This window comes from Diaphorina citri, unplaced genomic scaffold (genome assembly GCF_000475195.1).
Source record: "Diaphorina citri unplaced genomic scaffold, Diaci psyllid genome assembly version 1.1 scaffold603, whole genome shotgun sequence".
Taxonomy (NCBI): Eukaryota; Metazoa; Arthropoda; class Insecta; order Hemiptera; family Psyllidae; genus Diaphorina; species Diaphorina citri.
In genome coordinates this window covers 117,128-137,992 of record NW_007378037.1, presented here as the reverse complement: position 1 = coordinate 137,992, position 20,865 = coordinate 117,128, and the positions used below count along the sequence as shown (strand labels likewise).

Here is a 20,865-nt window from a genome sequence, read left to right as displayed (position 1 = left end):
ACAGTTTTTTTTTTTTTTTTTTTTTTTTTTTGTGTGGCATGATTTCCAAGACAAAACACTACAGAGAGATCTATTGTGTCCAAAAATATTTTGCTGACAAAGAATCGAGAAGAGAACAGGAGAGCATTGGCCCCTGAGGGATGATGGAAAAAATCTGCCATGCTCTATTCTTCATTGATGCGAGAAAAAAAATATTTGGGAAAAACACAATGGTTCCACTTTTTCATCTCGTCTGGCTGGGGGACGTGAAACAGAGAGTAGACTAGTGTCTAGCTGTGGGACTATAAACAGGGAGGAGAACAGCTAACCCTAACCAGCCCGAGCCTAGCTGTTTTTAAAATAATTTTTAATAATTAGCTTAACCCCATACACAAAAAGCCCAAACTGAGGCTTAGGTGTAGGGGCTAGACAGCCCTAAAGGATGGGTTAAGCTTCTACGAATCTAGCTAGCTGGCAGTTTTTAAAGGGTTCTCTCTACTTTCAAAGACCAAGCACAAGTCCTCACGATGGTTGACTGCGGTTCAGGACGAGCCAATTAAACATGGCTAGAGACCATCACCCCGTCCAGTTACCAACCACGCTCAACGTTGCTTCACATCAGTGAGCCAGGTTAAGGATGAGCTTTCAGAAATCCTAGCCAAACGGCAAAGTGGGACATACCTACGCCCGGCATAACCTTAGAAAAATTTGCCCCTCGGGCTGAGTCCTTGCTACAAACCAACACACATCTTGGCAGCTTGGCACTAGTGCTACTCAATAAGGAAATGAATAGAAACAATGCGACAGGGAGTGACACGCCAATTAAAGAAATACAATGAGTGTTTCGTATTCGTAGCAATGAAATGCGTTTTATACCTTGGGAATTTGGAAGCGAGTCGACCGTTGCTTCTGGACTTGAGGTTCGGAAGTTTCGAACCCAATTATTGTGGCTTGAAGTTTATTCATTTTTGCAGGATTTCACTAACCTAATTTCTAGCCCCTAACAGCCTGTTACCTTAACAGCCCTAGCCCTGTTAAGCCTATACAAATCAAATGGAACTTAACAAGCATCCTAAGGACTGAAAAAATATTGGTGTAATCCACCCTTAGACTCTTTATTGGTTATAATTCAATACACAATACAAGACATTACAAAGGGCGAAATCATTGCCTAAGCGCCTAGGGCAATCTCTACCATTCAACCCTAGATTTAGACCGTCAGAGAATGACAATAAGTGACAAGACTTACAAACGGCCGTAAATAACTTAGTCAGACCCTTGGTCTTAGTGCAGAGTCGTTTAGACTTTTAAGTGTAAACACTTGGTCAACTTTCCTAAGAGCATTGGTTAACGCCAATCACTTGGCTTCAGACTTCAAGACCTGCTTGTCTCTTATTTTTCCTTACCTTATTGCCGATATACCGATATCAGACAGTTTTATAGGGCTGGGACCGCTGAGTTTAAAACTGGTTTAACTCTCGGATTAAGCAGAGAACTACAACTGCTCAGGTCTTATCGTCCCCAAAGCGAAGAGAGAAGAAAGACAGGATAGGAGAAAGCCAGCCGTTCCGAGAACGAACCTTATCTGTTTAGGATATAATTCCCCCGGGCGGGAATTGAATTCGCAACCTAGCGCTTACAAGACAGACACGCTACCCTCCAAGGTAACTAGGCTGACTAGGGGAGAAAAATAGTTCGTTCTAGAAAGTCCGCCATACACGTTACTGTCACAGGCCAGGCCTTTCCGACGACCGGACCTTTGTCACGGGCCTTACCGTTCAAGCCAGCTTGTCAAACGAAGGAAGCATAATGTTAAAATTCAGTAGTCAACAAACATTAGCATTACATACCTATGACAATAGACAAAGAAGAGTAAAATAAACATAGGTTATAAAAGGTACTGTGAAATAGAATCATACCATCTACGTAGGTAGTGGGTACTGTGTCTAGTTTGTATCTAGAGTTCAGACATAGAGAAGTAGGTATAACCACAAACCTCTTCCTTGTCTGCACGTTGATTTCAATAGAAGTTCAATTTGCCAATTCACTATTTGCTTCCATGTAAAGTAAAAATTCAAGATAATAAAAATACTACCAATCTTGCAAGTTTTTTTTTCTGTAAGAATATTCTTAGGAGAACCTAGTTCTGTGGAACAAGTACGTATAGTGTATCAGTGTGCCTCGACCTTGAATAGCATGTTTAGTTCTTATACCTCTATTGTATCAGTCAATAGAGAACCTATGGGCTACCTATGAATAAAATCGTATGGTAGTATTTTTTCACCAGTTGCGTAGTATGACGAAAAACGCGTCAATACCTACCTAAATGGTTCACTTTTTTTTTCATCAGAAAACACTTTGGTATAAAGACAGGATCTTTGTTCTGCACAACCATAAGACTCCAATTAGACTACAACCAACCAAAACAATCAGTATCTACTCGGTTTGAAAAATACACAATTTCCTCAATATCTACTTCAGTATGTTCCCCCCTATTACTACGATCTTACTTCAATGCCTAGTTTTATTATAGGGTTAGGTTAAACACAAAAAGGAGTATTAAGGTTATTACAATTAGAGCAATGATCAGTGTTATTATAGGGTTAGGTTAAACACAAAAAGGAGCTTTCTCTTTCATTGTTGTGGCTTCTGAATAATTACCATGAATTTTTATCTTACCTTGGCCTGAAAATCAGCGGCTCCCGAGGCAGCCTTTGATGCATCCTTGTTGATGTCCACACCCCAGACACAGCCTTTGTGACCTTCAAATGTTCCAATCCAATCCCCTGTGTCTCCTTGTCGTAGCATGGGCTTTCCATCTGTGGAGTAAAGAACAGGCATATTTTACCTGTCTCAATGGTGCAGTGGTCAAGATACTTACTCATTTGATAATCAGGAGAGTATTCATTTCCATTGAGAGTTGTTTGATAATTTTGACCAGAATAAGAGTACCTACTTATTATGCCTGATCTTACCACAGAGAGTTTTCACTTTTCAGTTAATCCAGAGTTGAAGGCTCCTTTCACATGTGGACTGTAAAATGTAGCATACTGGAAAGGAGCCTGAAATACCTACTGATCTGTTTAAATCAAATTTGTGATGTCAAAGAAAAGCCTTGACACTGTGTTAACTCCCAGTGGTAAGATTGGCCATTACTAGCCTATTCTGCCATGCTAAGCAAAAAAGCTGTATGTCAAAAAAAATTGATTTTTGGTTTTGGGTGCCAAATGGTTCCTATGATCCTAAATTTTGATCCTACATATTTTTTTTTCTTTATCCTAAACCCCTTAAAAACCACTAAAACATGTTGCCATATGACATGTGGACTGTAAAATGTAGCATACTGGAAAGGAGCCTGAAATACCTACTGATCTGTTTAAATCAAATTTGTGATGTCAAAGAAAACTCTTGACACTGTGTTAACTCCCAGTGGTAAGATTGGCCATTACTAGCCTATTCTGCCATGCTAAGCAAAAAAGCCATATGTCAAAAAAATTGATTTTTGGTTTTGGGTGCCAAATGGTTCCTATGATCCTAAATTTTGATCCTACTTATATATTTTTTTCTTTATCCTAAACCCCTTAAAAACCACTAAAACATGTTGCCGTATCTCAAAAACATATGTTTGCCGTATAGATTCAAATCTTTAAACTCAATTTCCCAAAAGTAGGGTTTTTTGACATACGTTTTTGCTTAGCATGGTAGTATTGTTTGAAGTTAAAGCTGGTAGGTGCACTTTTTCAATTGCTCATTACCTATGGGTGAATGGAGGGACTAGGTACCTTATGGGAGGAATACTCCCTTTTATCTTTTCAATTGCTCATTACCTATGGGTGAATGGAGGGACTAGGTACCTTATCGGAGGAATACTCCCTTTTATCCTCTTATACTTACTCCCATAACAAGATGATAGAAGGAGAATACTCCCTTTTATCACCAATGACAATAAAAGATGGGATTTTATGTTGCATGTTGCTTGCTAATTAAATCATACCTTGTGCAATGGCCCTTCTTAAATCAATGCATTAATATTTCTACAGATAGGAATTTCTCATTAAAAATCTATAAATAAATGAGGGTTAACATATATTATTGTGCTTGTTCAAGTTTAACAAAACTATTTTAAAATAGTTCAAGGTAATCTAGAAATGTACAACAACCAACAACAGAAAATTTGATGACGAGTTTCAGGAAGGATATTTCTCGAGGAGCATATTGCTCATTACCTATGGGTGAATGGAGGGACTAGGTACCTTATGGGAGGAATACTCCCTTTTATCCTCTTATACTTACTCTCATAAGGAGATGATAGAAGGAGAATACTCCCTTTTATCACCAATGACAATAAAAGATGGGATTTTATGTTGCATGTTGCTTGCTAATTAAATCATACCTTGTGCAATGGCCCTTAAGTCAATAATGCATCAATATTTTTCTACAGATAGAAATTTCTCATTAAAAATCTATAAATAAATGAGGGTTAACATATATTATTATGCTTGTTCAAGTTTAACAAAACTATTTTAAAATAGTTCAAGGTAATCTAGAAATGTACAACAACAACAGAAAATTTGACGACGAGTTTCAGGAAGGATATTTCTCGAGGAGCACAAAGATGAAGCTGAGGATGTGGATAAAGGGAAACACTTACCTTTGCAAGCAGATATCAAAAAGTAACCACTTTCTGTAATATCACTAAATGCCAAATGAACAACTGGCCTTGTATGTCCACTACAAGTTAACGGAATTTGTCTGATGCTGGCCATTGCTTCACGAAAAATTTATATACAAAACAAAATGGAAGTAATAATAAGTCACAAAATTTAGAAAAATGGAAGGAATAACTTTTTATAACTAAAAGAACTACTTAAAATAATGATGGATTGATGAATGATAAAAAGAATTGAAGGTTCTACAACGAACTAACGTCCTGAACCGTCTACTGTCAGAATCATTCTGTTTAATCTGTTTCGAAAATCAGCAGAATCGAAAGATAAGCTAGTCACAAAATTTAGAAAAATGGAAGGAATAACTTTTTATAACTAAAAGAACTACTTAAAATAATGATGGATTGATGAATGATAAAAGAATTGAAGGTTCTACAACGAACTAACGTCCTGAACCGTCTACTGTCAGAATCATTTCTGTTTCGAAAATCAGCAGAATCCAGATCCAGAATCGAAAGATAAGCAAAAATCAAAAAATCAAAACAAAAAATGGTGAATGCGCATTTGTTGCCGTCGCTGTTGCCGGTGAGGAGATTCACGAAGGCCGCGTTTACAGCTATCCGCTCTACTACTAGTGAACTCGAGCAGCGGTTCCCAAACTTTTTTTTTTATGCGGCCCCCTTTTTTCAACTGTCAAGGCGCCGCGGCCCCCAGTTCGAGAGTCGCTGAACTAGAGTAAAATCATCACATTGTAGGTACTAGGTACCTACCCACATAACTTCAACTTTTATAAGAAATAGCTACCCAACCACACCGAGGATTTAGCTCTACTGATGGTGATGGGTGATGCCATATAGGTACATTATTTTTTTTTTTACCAACCTAGTCTTAGTTAATAAAAAAATAAGCTAAAATCTTCTGTGCCTATAATGAGGTGAGAGAAAGAACACATTTTATTTTGTTCAACATCATGTAAACATTTGATAGGAAATTTATTTGCAATATTTTTGTCGAGTATAGTTTTATCTTTTTTACTTTCTTTCATAAGAGATTTCAAACAATTAGGTACCTATCCAAAAATTAGCAAATGAATTACCAGTTAGTTTCAATTTCTAGAACGTTTCTCAAGGTGTGGGAACAAGAAGGACTCAGAAAGACAAATTAACTTGTTTGTTGAAACAAAATAATATAATTATATCAGTACCTACCTAAGAATACTAATTTCAAAATAAAATAATATTAGGGCACAAATGGAATGTACAAACAGGCCACAAAATGAAGAGTGAGTGAGTTATATAAAAAAGAACTACTCTTTTCTGTGAAATTCTCAGTCAATGAGTCAGATCCCAACTTTCTATACCTACCTATAACCCATATTGAGTTTAAGAGTGAGCTACATCTTTTATGAGCTGAGCCTGGTAAATAGTTTCTTCAATATAAATTGATATAGGCGAAGTTAACACTCTGCCCTTGTCAAATTTCTAAATTATCTTTGAAACAACCAAGTTACCTAGGCTGGCCCCTCAGGTTAGAAATAAAAATGATCTTGGCATTCTCATCTCGAACCCCTTTGAAAATTCTCTCATTTTCCTCAATTCCATCACCCCTGTACTGATTGACTGTATTTAGTCCAGTAGATTAGTGCTATAAATTAGACCATAATCTGAAGTAAGGTGACGAAATATCACGTACTTCATGAAATTCACATCACACAGGTTAGGCATAATATTGTAGGCAATCAATATTTCTAGACATTTAAGTAGGTACCCGTTTGGTTCTCTCTGCCACTTATTACTCTCAAGACATTGGATTTAAAAAAAAAAAAAAAAAAAAAAAAAAAAAATGCAACATAAACCCACCCACTACTATTTGTGCCATTGATTAAAAAAAAAGGTTGTAATTACTTAACTAGGTACAGTACTTAAAAAATGCTTGACATTCAGATATAAGGATATAACTCTGTTTGATTGTTCCCTAACATGTCAAACACAATAGAGAACATACAGGGCAATGCATGAATATAAACTAGGCACATTTCATGCATATCAAGACAAACACACAAAAAAGATGATCATATAAGATGGAGATGTATTTCACCACAGGAGGAGAGAAGACAGACAACGACAATGATCCAAAGACAAGACTAGGCAGCAATATCTTCTGGATTAAACATACCCTAGAACATTAAAGAAGAAACAGAACATGGATTAGTGGACAAAATAATAGAAAAGATGGAGAAAAAGAAATGTACAAAACATTATTAATTAAAGTAACCATTAGTTCAAGGAACATTTAAAATCAACTCTCTGGAATTTTCAGTAAGTACTCCCTTGGATAAATGACAGTCAAATTCAACACAGAATACAAAAACAAGAAGTTGTAGGGAACCCAACAGGTCAAGAGGTATCTGAAACATAAACTTACAATTAGAAAATTAATACATGGAGTGGGCACTTGGATTTTTATTCTCTCCTAAATATTTGGACAACTATATCCACCAAAAAACTTTAAACAAAAAGCACAGAAAAAGAGCGTGACCTCTCTCGGAAAATTTTCACTCGGGAATGCACTTGGATTTTTATTCTCTCCTTCGGTATGTAACTGGGGTGCACCCTCATTCATCAGTATCACAGGACCTCGCGTTGCCATGGTGATTGGGTCTCTGTGTTATGGGTGAGTTTGCAAGTCTCTTTTCACCTGAGAGCCAGTATAATCTTTCTACTTTCTATAGGAGTATAGTCTTTCATGCAGCTTGCTTCGTATTACCATAAAATCTCATTCTCTCCTAAACTAGGTAGTTTAAATTAGGCATATTTTTCTTCATATTTTGACATCTTCTGTTCATAAAAATAGAGATTTTATAAAATAGGTGTAAAACATGAAATAGGTAGAGTTTTTCAGTGCTCATTGCTCACCTTGGCTCTTCTCAGAATAGAATCTTTGCTGGCATCATATGGGTGATCTTTTGATGGGATTTCCAAAACAGCAGGAATGGGTTGAGTGTGATCATCAATACAATGGCGGATCAACTCAGCTACATTCTGATTGATCAAAATGATATCCACATCATCTCGCTTGATAAATTTACGGAATGCTTCTTCAATGTCACTCACACTTGTGTCTGAAATATTAAGGTTAGAATAACTTTATTATTAACAATGCCCTTAAACAGTTTAGTTCCTATCTAGGAATGTTAATTTTCATCAATTTATTTTTCTCATGTGCAAACCTTCAGGTTGATATAATAAAAGTAAGCACTAACACAATGGAGAATAAAGTAAAATTGACAAATTTATTATTTAATACTTACTCTTGTCAACCACTAGAAAGTTAGGCTGTCTGTGCTTATTTATTTCTCCGATCCCACCAAGAAGGAACCCAACACAAGTATCCTGTAATGAAGAATAAGTACATGGGCTAATGGTCACCTTTTCCTGTGTTCAGAAGGGGTTGGCGTTTTTCACCAGCCTCTCAATCAGCCCTAGGGTGATTGCTTTGGGCTGACGTTAGGTTTTTGCTACAAAAATTCTCTGAGGTGAATTTTATGGGTGGACACTCAACCTTTGCTATTTCTTTAGAAAGGTACCTCTCAATCAGCCCTAGGGTGATTGCTTTGGGCTGACGTTAGGTTTTTGCTACAAAAATTCTCTGAGGTGAATTTTATGGGTGGACAAGAAATAGCAAAGGTTGAGACCTTTGCTATTTCTTTAGAAAGGTGAATTTCAGGGTGGTATACTCCCTGTTTAAAGTCCCCCAGCTATACCTAATATATTGAACGGTTGTAATAAGACATGAAGGAACTACCATCTACAAACAGCAAGCCACACACCCTTCTTCCAGGTTGTTCTATTATAGCAGAACCAAGCTAACAAGGAATTGTGATTTACCTCATCTCCAATAACTGCCAGCAGTTTTCCTTTTACAGCTGAATGCAATGCCATTTTGATGGGATTCCTTTTAATTTAATGAATAAGAGAGAATAAGTTTAACTTCTTTATTTTTGAATTTTTTGGGTGTTTCCTTTCTTTCAACTCAACACTCAACCACAGAACCAAGCTAACAAGGAATTGTGATTTACCTCATCTCCAATAACTGCCAGCAGTTTTCCTTTTACAGCTGAATGCAATGCCATTTCGATGGGATTCCTTTTAATTTAATGAATAAGAGAGAATAAGTTTAACTTCTTTATTTTTGGGTGTTTCCTTTCTTTCAACTCAACCTCTTTTATCATTTTTGATAAGAATCAAAAGTTGTGAAGCTGGCAATTAACAGAAGGAAAAAAAACCTCTGAAAAAATTGGGAGGTTTTTTCAAGTGAACGGATTTTAACAGATGGGAGGTATAAATGGTGCATGATAAGAGAGCTTTCTCTTCTACTCGCATCCTCGTTTTTGATAGGATCTAGCGCTAGTATAGATTTCCATAAGTTTCTCCCATTTGTCAATTTGAAAATGCGCTGTTGATAGAAAAAAAGGAGAGGGAAATTTCAAAATTTGATACTTGGTCTTAGGTGAAATTTGTTAATTAGTTAATCTCCCATTTGTCAATTTGAAAATGCGCTGTTGATAGAAAAAAAGGAGAGGGAAATTTCAAAATTTGATACTTAGGTCTTAGGTGAAATTTGTTAATTAGTTAATTTGTTTAGACGGGGCAGTCAGTGTAGTAGAAAGTAGTAGTTCTGATTTCTGATAGTGGTTTAGTGATAAGACTGATAAGGGGTCAATTTATTCTCAATAGGTCATTAGTTGATAGGAACTTAGTCGACAGGTAAATCTGGTTGACGTGGTAACTGAATATTTTGAATTTGAAGTGATGATAATGTTAGCTCTCAAAGCAGAATAAAACTTGGAAAAAAACTACATCCTTTTTTATAGTTATATTTTTTTATTATTATTATTGTGGTGTAAGAATAAAAATCTATTCACCATGGAGCTGGACAAAAGGATGATCAACATCATAATATTGGGCATTGGCTTCATGACAGCTTTCACTGCGTTCCAAACCTGTGGAAATATTGAGGTATGTCCAAGTCCAATAAATAGTTACTGTAATGGTTCAGCATTCCTGACAATGAAATAATGATGCTATAAACTCATTACCTCACAACTCATTACCTCACAAAATACTCCCCTTTTATCACCTCATAGAAGGAATTTAGTGTCAGTAATACACTACCATTATCATAGCTAAATTTCAGTCTGGTAGCATGTAAAAAAAAAAAAAATAATAAAATAAAATAAATAAATAAATATAAAAAATAATCAATCAATAATACTTTTTTGCATGTTCCTTATAAGCATTCATTTTTTTTTTTAACCCATTTTGTCCATCATTTCATTTAAACTTCAAGATGCAAGAGATATAGCAATTAACACATACATACACCAGTCTCTGGGAAGATCCTTAGTGACCCTTTCTAGTAGATATTGCCACCTTCAGGGTTGGTACAGCTCTAAGAATTGGCATAAGTAACTTATCTTGTACATATGTACCTCATAGATAATGGAATTAGATATTTAAGTATTAGAAGCCAGTTTGCCAAGGAGTTAAATAATGTACCCTACACCTACACACAAACTAAGATGTCATATAAAGGATTGTTATTAGGATGAGGTTATTAAAGCATTAGTGTCCCCTTCAGTTCCCCTTTTTAGGTCCCTACCTAGAGAAAAGGAATTTAAGACACTACAGATTGAAGGTATTTTGGCTGAAGATGTACTTAGATGTGATGTGAATCAGTACTTGGTTATTATTAGTCAGGTGTTATCCCTCAGGGGTATTTAAGATATCAACTTGAATCAGAGAACCTGGGAGAAAGTAAGAGACGAGGTGCATAACACAAGGCCCTGTTGGAGTAGGTAGGTCTGTTTTATAAAATGTGATTTCGAAATCTTGGAATTAGATATTTAAGTATTAGAAGCCAGTTTGCCAAGGAGTTAAATAATGTACCCTACACCTACACACAAACTAAGATGTCATATACAGGATTGTTATTAAGATGAGGTTATTAAAGCATTAGTGTCCCCTTCAATTCCCTTTTTTTAGGTCCCTACCTAGAGAAAAGGAATTTAAGACACTACAGATTGAAGGTATTTTGGCTGAAGATGTACTTAGATGTGATATGAATCAGTATACTTAGTTATTATTAGTCAGGTGTTATCCCTCAGGGGTATTTAGATATCAACTTGAATCAGAGAACCTGGGAGAAAGTAACAGACGAGGTGCATAACACAAGGCCCTGTTGGAGTAGGTAGGTCTGTTTTATAAAATGTGATTTCGAAATCTTTTACTTACTACAATTTCTGTACAGGTAAAATGCTATGAAGATTAGCACACACTTGAATAAAATACCTTATCACCTCGTCTGTTTTCGAAATTAACCCTTTTATTCTTCAAAATTCTGTTGGAAATATTGCTCAGACGTCTTCCCTGGGGTCAATTAAATAATTTTATTGATACAAGATACAAATCCTGTTCTGCATTAGTGGACCTTGTTTGCAAAATCAACGTGTAATGTTAATTGATTGAGAAAAAAAAGAAAAAAAAAAACATACCTACTCTTACAATCCCATTGGTGTAAAATGCTATGAAGATTAGCACACACTTGAATAAAATACCTTATCACCTCGTCTGTTTTCGAAATTAACCCTTTTATTCTTCAAAATTTTGTTGGAAATATTGCTCAGACGTCTTCCCTGGGGTCAATTAAATAATTTTATTGATACAAGATACAAATCCTGCTCTGCATTAGTGGACCTTGTTTGCAAAATCAACGTGTAATGTTAATTGATTGAGAAAAAAGAAAAGAAAAAAAAAACATACCTACTCTTACAATCCCATTGGTGTTTGCAACGAATTACGTCTGTCCAGTCAAATGGAAAAATATGACCTATGAAACGTGATAGAATTTGCGTCTTAGGTCGTCGTGTGAAGGTCGAGTTTATACACGAAATATTGAAACGGACTTCATTGGTGTTTTGCAACGAATTACGTCTGTCCAGTCAAATGGAAAAATATGACCTATGAAACGTGATAGAATTTGCGTCTTAGGTCGTGTGAAGGTCGAGTTTATACACGAAATATTGAAACGGACTTAATCCTTAAATCCTTATTCTTGACGTTGCGTCATGTCACATAACGTCATGTCACGTCATCCCGTTAACCTCCGTCAAAAGTCTCACTCTGTACGCGTAGACGCGCGACTTAAAGTAGCGCGTAGTCGGCTGCAAAACGAAACCTATGCTCATTTACTACAGAGTAGGTACCCTCAAGTTAGATTTTTTTAGAGGTTCGATAGAGGGAACTGTAACTGCTAGGGTCTTATCGTCCCGAAAGGAAGAGAGAAGGAAGACAAGATAGGAGAAAGCCAGTCGTTCGGAGAACGAACATTATCCGTTCAGAGTAAAATCCGCCCCGGGTGGGAATCGAACCCGCGGCCTAACGCTTACAAGGCAGACGCTCTACCAACCAAGTTACCTAGGCTGGCCCCTCAGGTTAGAAATAAAAATGATCTTGGCATTCTCATCTCGAACCCCTTTGAAAATTCTCTCATATCACCCCTGTACTGATTGACTGTATTTAGTCCAGTAGATTAGTGCTGTAAATTAGACCATAATCTGAAGTAAGGTGACGAAATATCACGCTCTTCATGAAATTCACATCACACAGGTTAGGCATAATTGTAGGCAATCAATATTTCTAGACATTTAAGTAGGTACCCGTTTGGTTCTCTCTGCCACTTATTACTCACCCCTGTACTGATTGACTGTATTTAGTCCAGTAGATTAGTGCTATAAATTAGACCATAATCTGAAGTAAGGTGACGAAATATCACGCACTTCATGAAATTCACATCACACAGTTTAGGCATAATTGTAGGCAATCAATATTTCTAGACATTTAAGTAGGTACCCGTTTGGTTCTCTCTGCCACTTATTACTCTCACTATGGAATCTCTTGCCACTTTGTAATTAATCATACATTTTATTACTTACTTTTCTAGAGGCAGCTAAGTATGGTCGACGACTACTCTTCACGAGTATAGTAGGTACTTAGGTATCAATGGCTGACCAGAGACCGTAGGCCGCATCGAAAAAAAAGAAAGTAAAATCTAGAGGCAGCTAAGTATGGTCGACGACTACTCTTCACGAGTATAGTAGGTACTTAGGTATCAATGGCTGACCAGAGACCGTAGGCCACATCGAAAAAAAAGAAAGTCTTGACGTTGCGTCATGTCACATAACGTCATGTCACGTCATCCCGTTAACCTCCGTCAAAAGTCTCACTCTGTACGCGTAGACGCGCGTAACTGCTAGGGTCTTATCGTCCCGAAAGGAAGAGAGAAGGAAGACAAGATAGGAGAAAGCCAGTCGTTCGGAGAACGAACATTATCCGTTCAGAGTAAAATCCGCCCCGGGTGGGAATCGAACCCGCGGCCTAACGCTTACAAGGCAGACGCTCTACCAACCAAGTTACCTAGGCTGGCCCCTCAGGTTAGAAATAAAAATGATCTTGGCATTCTCATCTCGAACCCCTTTGAAAATTCTCTCATTTTCCTCAATTCCATCACCCCTGTACTGATTGACTGTATTTAGTCCAGTAGATTAGTGCTATAAATTAGACCATAATCTGAAGTAAGGTGACGAAATATCACGTACTTCATGAAATTCACATCACACAGGTTAGGCATAATATTGTAGGCAATCAATATTTCTAGACATTTAAGTAGGTACCCGTTTGGTTCTCTCTGCCACTTATTACTCTCACTATGGAATCTCTTGCCACTTTGTAATTAATCATACATTTTATTACTTACTTTTCTAGAGGCAGCTAAGTATGGTCGACGACTACTCTTCACGAGTATAGTAGGTACTTAGGTATCAATGGCTGACCAGAGACCGTAGGCCACATCGAAAAAAAAGAAAGTAAAAAAAAAACTAGGCTTTGCTAGCGCTGCAGCGCCAGCGGTTCAAAACCGAATTTATAAGTAGGTATACATATAAAATTTGTATAATATACACCTACACTCTTACATGTGTCGATACTTGATATTTACAAGTGGTTCCAATACCTACAAATATAGGTACTAGGTACATGGATTCGTGTGGATAAAGAATAGGTACTTTTTTTTAATGTACCTCGCACCGTTTTGCGGTGCTTGAAGGCACATTCTTTACCTAGGTACCTAATATGTATAGTCTATGGGTAGGACATATCTACCTGTTCGTATACACTACTATACACGTAGGTACTGTTTTGATCATGAGATGTTATACATACTCAAAGTTCCGCTTTATGTAAACACTACCTACGTAGGTACCTACCTATATGATAATAATAGTGCTTATTTTTACTGCTCGCATAGGACTGATAAGTCCCTTTACTCCAGCAGTAGGCTACTACTATTATTGTGGTCAAATTCTCAAATTATATTGAGGATAAAATTCCATACCTCGGCTGGGATTGAACCCACGCCCTCCTGTTTACCAGTCGAGCGCCTAGACCACTACACCACCGAGGCAGGTACCTTATCTACTTTAATGTACCTATATGTAAAGTACCTTATCTACTTGGACTTTACTATAGGTACCTTATCTACTTTAATGTAAACCTATTGAACATTGGGCTTGCACTGTCTAAAAGTAGTAGAACAACTTTGAGAGTAAAAATAAAATCCTAAGTACATTACTTTTACTTGGACTTTACATTCCACGTACAAGTTCTCGTATGCTGCTGATTTGCTAACATTACAGTGAGAGTAGTCATGAATACGTAATACCCATATGTCATAGATACTTATACATACATAGATTCAAATATTTTTTACCTATCTATACATACCTAGATATCTTAGATTGTAGGCGGTATCAAATGTATCCAATATCCCATACATAGATTCAAATATTTTTTACCTATCTATACATACCTAGATATCTTAGATTGTAGGCGGTATCAAATGTATCCAATATCCATATAGATACCAGCGATTCTTGCATTACAGAATAAATTTCATCGCACAAGGAATTTTACAAGATAGGGCTCACAAGTATTGAGAGAAGCAAAAGAAATAGCAAGGACATTAACGCAGTAGAGATTGTTCCTACAGGGCTCTGCCAATTTCGTTCTCAGAACGGCTGGCTTACTCCTATCCTGTAATCCTTCTCTCTTCGATTTCGGGACGATAAGACCTGAGCAGTTAAGTTCCCTCTATTAAAACTCTTAAAAAAAGCAGTTTTTTTTTATTATTGATACCTATTTTATTTCTTTTCTTTCTTCCTTTTAGAAAATCGTGCTGGATAGTATACGTAAGGATGATCCTAGTTTCACTGGGGATGGCTACATTAGTTTGGCAGTTCTGTACGCGGTGTTCGCGGTATGTAACTGGGGTGCACCCTCATTCATCAGTATCACAGGACCTCGCGTTGCCATGGTGATTGGGTCTCTGTGTTATGGGTGAGTATAGTCTTTCATGCAGCTTGCTTCGTATTACCATAAAATCTCATAATTATCTTGATATACCTAACAAGTAACAAGTGTTCGACAACCATAGCCAGCCTAGTTAGCTTGGTTGGTAGCTCGTCTCGTTTTGTCTTGTAAGCGCTAGGCCGCGGGTTCGATTCCCGCCCGGGGCGGATTTTATCCTGAACGGATATTGTTCGTTCTCGGAACGAAGTCATAACTATCATCATGGTTATCCAAGGTGTTTTCAGTTCTTTTACCCTTGTAATATTACGTCATAACTTGGACCCGAAACGTCCAACCCAAAATAGGTACGGCGGATTTTATCCTGAACGGATATTGTTCGTTCTCGGAACGAAGTCATAACTATCATCATGGTTATCCAAGGTGTTTTCAGTTCTTTTCCCCTTGTAATATTACGTCATAACTTAGACCCGAAACGTCCAACCCAAAATAGGTACGTACCTACCAACTATAAGTCCAGGGAAACATTGTATGCAAGTTAAGTGTGATTGTTGGCAAACCAAAAATGTCATTTAATTGCCGGGCTTGGTAATCGGAAGGTCGCAGGTTCATTACCAAATTACCATCTATGTCCATATTAACATTCTGTGTTATCACTTCCAGATTCTTCATCGCATCGTTTCTGGTTCCATCCACCGTGTTGCTTTACATAGCCTCGGGAGTGGTCGGGGTATGCAAGTTAAGTGTGATTGTTGGCAAACCAAAAATGTCATTTAATTGCCGGGCTTGGTAATCGGAAGGTCGCAGGTTCATTACCATCGATGTCCATATTAACTTTCTGCTATTATTTCCAGGTTCTTCATCGCATCGTTTCTGGTTCCATCCACCGTGTTGCTTTACATAGCCTCGGGGGTGGTTGGATTTGGAGCGGCCATTTTGTGGGCGGCTCAGGGCAGCTATTTGACCTTGAACTCAGATAGCGCCACCATCCAGAGGAACTCGGGCATCTTCTGGGCCATGTTCCAAGTGAGGTAAGTGCGGATACTAAACAAAATGACATCATTAAAGAGGTGCTCTCTTAAAACTGTTAGCATAATGGGACATCTTCTTGTAAGCTCTATACAGCCCCTACAGCTCTATACAGCCCCTTAAAAAAAAATGTGCTAAGTATTCGTGAGCCTGGTGTTCGCGGGCAAAACCCACATCGACGCCGCATCGCGCTCTCTGGTGTTCACCGTGCTAACTTCTCTGTCCGGTCTCGGCGTTATTCTACTCGTGTGTCTTCGGCCTGCCGTACGTCAAGATGGGGAGCTAGTGTCGCGTAACAATACCGGACCGTTGGAGGCTCTGAAGACGTCTTTCAAGTTGTTTACGTCCCGGAATATGATCTTGCTGAGTGCTAGTGCTCAAAGGTAGGGGAGGGGGGGGTCAGGCCCCTCGACCCCACTTTTTCGGAGTCTGACGTACAGTAAAGGAGGAAAATGGAACTCGAGGGGGACCCGGGCCCCTCGGCCCCCTCTAAATACGGCCCTGCAAGTGTACAATCTATGGTAAAGTGTTTGTTAACATCTGAGAATGATCGGGAGACTTTTCGGGACAGGTTTCCGAACATGCTATTTTTTTTTTTTTTGAAATTCAAATTAACTCTCGGATCAAGCACTCACTTTGTTTCCCTCGGCTCAAGTGACTTTAATTATATTTGATCTTTAACCCTCTTCTATTCTCTAGTATGTTCGCGGGTAACATATTCGTGAGCCTGGTGTTCGCGGGCAAAACCCACATCGACGCCGCATCGCGCTCTCTGGTGTTCACCGTGCTAACTTCTCTGTCCGGCCTCGGCGTTATTCTACTCGTGTGTCTTCGGCCTGCCGTACGTCAAGATGGAGAGCTAGTGTCGCGTAACAATACCGGCCCGTTGGAGGCTCTGAAGACGTCGTTCAAGTTGTTTACGTCCCGGAATATGATCCTACTGAGTGCTATGTTCTTCTATTCAGGTATGTCATTTATTTCCTACAAAGGGCCAACAAAAGGGCCATCATAATTATGGGCCGTACGTCAAGATGGAGAGCTAGTGTCGCGTAACAATACCGGCGCGTTAGAAGCCCTGAAGACGTCTTTCAAACTGTTTACGTCGCGGAATATGATCCTCCTGAGTGCTATGTTCTTCTATTGAGGTATGCCATGAGGTTGCCCACCTTTGTGGCCGAGTGCACTGACTCTCAACCCGAAATTGCTGGGTTCGAATCCCAGCCAGGGCGGAAATTTTCCAACCAGACTTGTCCGTTCTTGGATAAGCATGGATGTAAAAGAATGTGCCTTGAAGTAATGCGAAAGCGGTACCGAGTTACAATCTTTAAAAAATCAACCTCTAAAAAAAGGTATGCCATGAGCCATGAGGAACCTCCTTCGTCTTTTCTTTACGAGGTTTGATAGAGGGAACTGTAACTGCTGAGGTCTTCTTGTCCCCGATAAGCATGGATGTAAAAGAATGTGCCTTGAAGTAATGCGAAAGCGGTACCGAGTTACAATCTTTAAAAAATCAACCTCTAAAAAAAAGGTATGCCATGAGCCATGAGGAACCTCCTTCATAGCGTGGTCTTTTCTTTACGAGGTTTGATAGAGGGAACTGTACCTGCTGAGGTCTTCTTGTCCCAAAATAGAAGAGAGAAGCAAGACAGGATAGGAAAAAGCCAGCCGTAGTATACAGTTCGTTCTATCAAAGTTCGAAAAAAGGGTTTATAGCTTTATAGGTTTTTCTAGAAACAAGTTTGATTTGCGTTGTCTAAATCTATCTTAATTAATTTATGTTTCAGGATTGGAGACTTGCTTCTACAGTGGAGTGTATGGATCTAGCATTGGTTTCACCCTGGAGCTGGGAGAAAACTCGAAAAGTTTGGTGGGACTTTCGGGGATTTTCGTTGGATTTGGCGAAGTTTTAGGTAAGAAATTCTTACAAACAATTATTTATTTTATTGTTCATTACAAATGTTCCTTGGTAAATAATTGTAGAGATGTATGAAAAGATTGAAGAGTGAGTGAGTTCTAAAAAAAGAACTACTCTTTTCAGTGAATTACTCAGTCAATGAGTCAGATCCCAACTTTCTATACCTACCTATAACCCATATTGAGTTGAAGAGTGAGCTACATCTTTTATGAGCTGAGCTTGGTAAATAGTTTCTTCAACATAAATTGATATAGGCGAAGTTAACACTCTGCCCTTGTCAAATTTCTAAATTATCTTCGAAAAGTAAAAAAAAAAAAAAATTATAATGCATTCAGATTTTGGGTTCATTTTCTACTGATCCACGCCGACAGTATAAATAAGACGATTCTAAATTCTTTCCGTATTTCAGGAGGGGCGATATTTGGTATCTTCAGCAAGCAGACCGTGCGTTGGGGTCGCGAGCCTATCATCCTGTTTGGCTACGTGCTACACATGCTGGCCTTCTTCTTCATCTTCCTCAACATTCCCAATGCAGCTCCATTTGGCGATACAAACGACGAGGCTTTCATTCATCCGAGGTAAGAAAAGATTTGGGTTCGAGTCCCACTAATGCCACAAAGTTATAGGCTTCATCTTCTTCTTTTTCTCCGTCTTTTCCCGCGTACTAACACTACTAACAGGTTCGGCGTTTTTCTTTAGCCTCTCAATCAGGCCTAACTGGGGTAATTGCTTTGGGCTGACATTAGGTTTTTTTCACGTTACATTTCTTTATCAAGGGGAAATTCAGGCTGGCATACTCCCTGTTTAAAGTCCCCCAGCCAGACTAAGTTGGTCTACTCCCTTTTTAACGCCCAGCCAGACAGACTGACTCTTCAATAGATTATTTATGAATGAAGTATTTTTGATTTTTTGTTGATTTTCAGTCAGTACCTGGCGATCTTCTGCAGTTTCCTCCTAGGCTTGGGTGATTCATGTCAGAACACTCAGATATTCTCAATCCTCGGACTTCTCTATCCTGATGACAGTGCTCCTGTGTTTGCTCTATTCAAATTCACCCAGGTTAGTGTCACTAATATCTAATATCAAATCGAATCAAAGCATGAATTCTTTCTGGTAAAGAGGAGAGCTTTTTCACAACTTTGTGGGAAGCACAGCATTACTAAGTACGTCATTTACTATTACAGTGTAGGTATTACTATTAATCCGCATCCATTATCAGTCTCTTTACTCTGGTAATGCCGCCACTGGTCGCTACTAGATTAAAGTAGCTACTCAATTGTCCTCACGAGGCTGAGTGCACTAGAACTCCAACCACAGAAACCCCGCCGGGAATCGAACCTAGGACCCGGCGTGCAAGCCTAGTGTGATACGAATCTCCATTTTTACTCTTTATTACCCTTACGTATAGGGAATGAGAAAGTATTGCAATCGGTCCAAATTTTCGAAATCATGAAATGGGTGGAAATATCCGTTTAAGGGCCCCCAAAAAAGTGATTAACCTCTTCTCATTTCAGAGTCTGTCCCTCTCCCTGAGTTTCGTATACAGTAGTATCCTAGGTCTGTATGTACAGTTAGGTATCCTCGCGGTATGGGCCACATTTGGAACCATCTGCTTCTGCGCTGTGGAGCTATCACGGAGGCGTGCCGCTAACGAGGCGGTCGGACGAGGGAACAACGAAATGAAAATGCAACAGGATTGAAGAGTTAACACACATGAAAATGCAATAGGATTGAAGAGTTAACAGTACTGAAGAGAAAACTAAGCAGCACTGAAGTGGTCTTCCAATCCAGGAATAATATCGTTCTCCCCTTGCAAAGATCCCAATGGATCACTGAAGCAACGTTGTTATAGCGCCTTCAGTTGTAGCCGAATGGTGATGGCAGAATAAGGAAAGATATCTTTTGTGTTTCTGCCATACGCCAGGGAAATGGACTCTAGCCATGTTTAATAGGCTCGTCCTGAACCGCAGTCAAACATCTTTAACAGCAGAGAGAAAGAACCCTATGAAACTGTCAGCTGTCTGGGCTGGTTAGGGTTAGTTGTTCTCCTCCCTGTTTATAGTGGCACAGCCAGACACTAGTCTACTCACTATTTAACGTCCCCTGAAGCAACGTATCTTTTGTGTTTCTGCCATACGCCAGGGAAATGGACTCTAGCCATGTTTAATAGGCTCGTCCTGAACCGCAGTCAAACATCTTTAAAAGCAAAGAGAAAGAACCCTATGAAACTGTCAGCTGTCTGGGCTGGTTAGGGTTAGCTGTTCTCCTCCCTGTTTATAGTGGCACAGCCAGACACTAGTCTACTCTCTGTCCCCTGAAGCAACATTGCGCGTGGTTGATATCCGGCTGGGTGCAGCAGGAGTGAAGAGATCTCCCAATGTAGTAAGACATACTAAGACATTGTTCTTCCCCATAAAGATTCGTTCCCAATGAATCACCGAAGTTGAGCAACGTTCCGAGTGGTTGGTATCCGGCTGGGTGACCATCTTGAGCACTCGCGCATACTAAGACATTGTTCTTCCCTATAAAGATTCATTCCCAATGGATCACCGAAGTTGAGCAACGTTCCGAGTGGTTGGTATCCGGCTAGGTGACCATCTTGAGCACTCGCATGTTGCTGGCTTTTCCCGGCCCCACTCAGGGTGACTGGTGAGGTTAATGTGAGGAGGAGGGTAGCTTGTCGCCGGGGAAAACCCTCGTCACCAAGAAAAGACTTTGGGTCTGGAGGTTGGTGGGTAATTCGAATCCAAGTCATGAAATTTATCGAGGTGGATTAAGTGGATAACGAAATTTGTGACGATTTCTAATTTGTTTGAGAATTAGACGTGTGTTTATATGATTCGAATTTTCAACT

At 38.8% G+C, this 20,865-nt stretch overlaps 3 protein-coding genes across 5 annotated transcripts in view; 1 reads left to right on the top strand and 2 right to left on the bottom strand.

The window, feature by feature from the left end:
* The window catches only part of LOC103510486 (serine-threonine kinase receptor-associated protein), a 15,384-nt gene extending 10,455 nt beyond the window's left edge, over positions 1–4,929 (bottom strand). Inside the window, exons 1-2 of the mRNA XM_026824521.1 lie at positions 4,631–4,929; positions 2,655–2,798 (exon numbers count right to left, since the gene is read on the bottom strand). Coding sequence (XP_026680322.1) covers positions 2,655–2,798; positions 4,631–4,745 — 259 coding nt within the window. The 5' untranslated portion in view covers positions 4,746–4,929. The remainder of the gene's footprint in view (positions 1–2,654; positions 2,799–4,630) is intronic.
* Positions 4,930–6,503: 1,574 nt separating this feature from the next.
* On the bottom strand, positions 6,504–8,882 carry LOC103510477 (V-type proton ATPase subunit F). Of its 2 annotated transcripts, none has more exons than XM_008475150.3 (4): positions 8,725–8,882; positions 7,957–8,038; positions 7,562–7,767; positions 6,504–6,822 (listed from the first exon to the last, which is right to left on the bottom strand). In XM_008475150.3, exons 1-4 carry the CDS (start codon positions 8,776–8,778, stop codon positions 6,790–6,792), a joined length of 375 nt encoding a protein of 124 aa, XP_008473372.1. In that variant the 5' UTR covers positions 8,779–8,882; the 3' UTR covers positions 6,504–6,789. The 2 variants fall into 2 exon arrangements, with proteins under 2 accessions (XP_008473372.1, XP_008473370.1); XM_008475148.3 differs by lacking the exon at positions 8,725–8,882 and adding an exon at positions 8,534–8,688.
* Positions 8,883–9,280: 398 nt separating this feature from the next.
* LOC103510475 (UNC93-like protein MFSD11) lies at positions 9,281–20,115 on the top strand. 2 transcript variants are annotated; one of them, XM_008475146.3, is made up of 9 exons: positions 9,281–9,664; positions 14,928–15,097; positions 15,731–15,797; positions 15,989–16,098; positions 16,796–17,061; positions 17,881–18,006; positions 18,421–18,589; positions 18,935–19,070; positions 19,526–20,115. In XM_008475146.3, the coding sequence occupies exons 1-9, from the start codon at positions 9,572–9,574 to the stop codon at positions 19,709–19,711; spliced, it is 1,323 nt and encodes a 440-aa protein (XP_008473368.1). In that variant the 5' UTR covers positions 9,281–9,571; the 3' UTR covers positions 19,712–20,115. The 2 variants fall into 2 exon arrangements, with proteins under 2 accessions (XP_008473368.1, XP_017300086.1); XM_017444597.2 differs by lacking the exon at positions 15,731–15,797 and having other exon boundaries at positions 15,922–16,098.
* Positions 20,116–20,865: the final 750 nt, after the last annotated feature.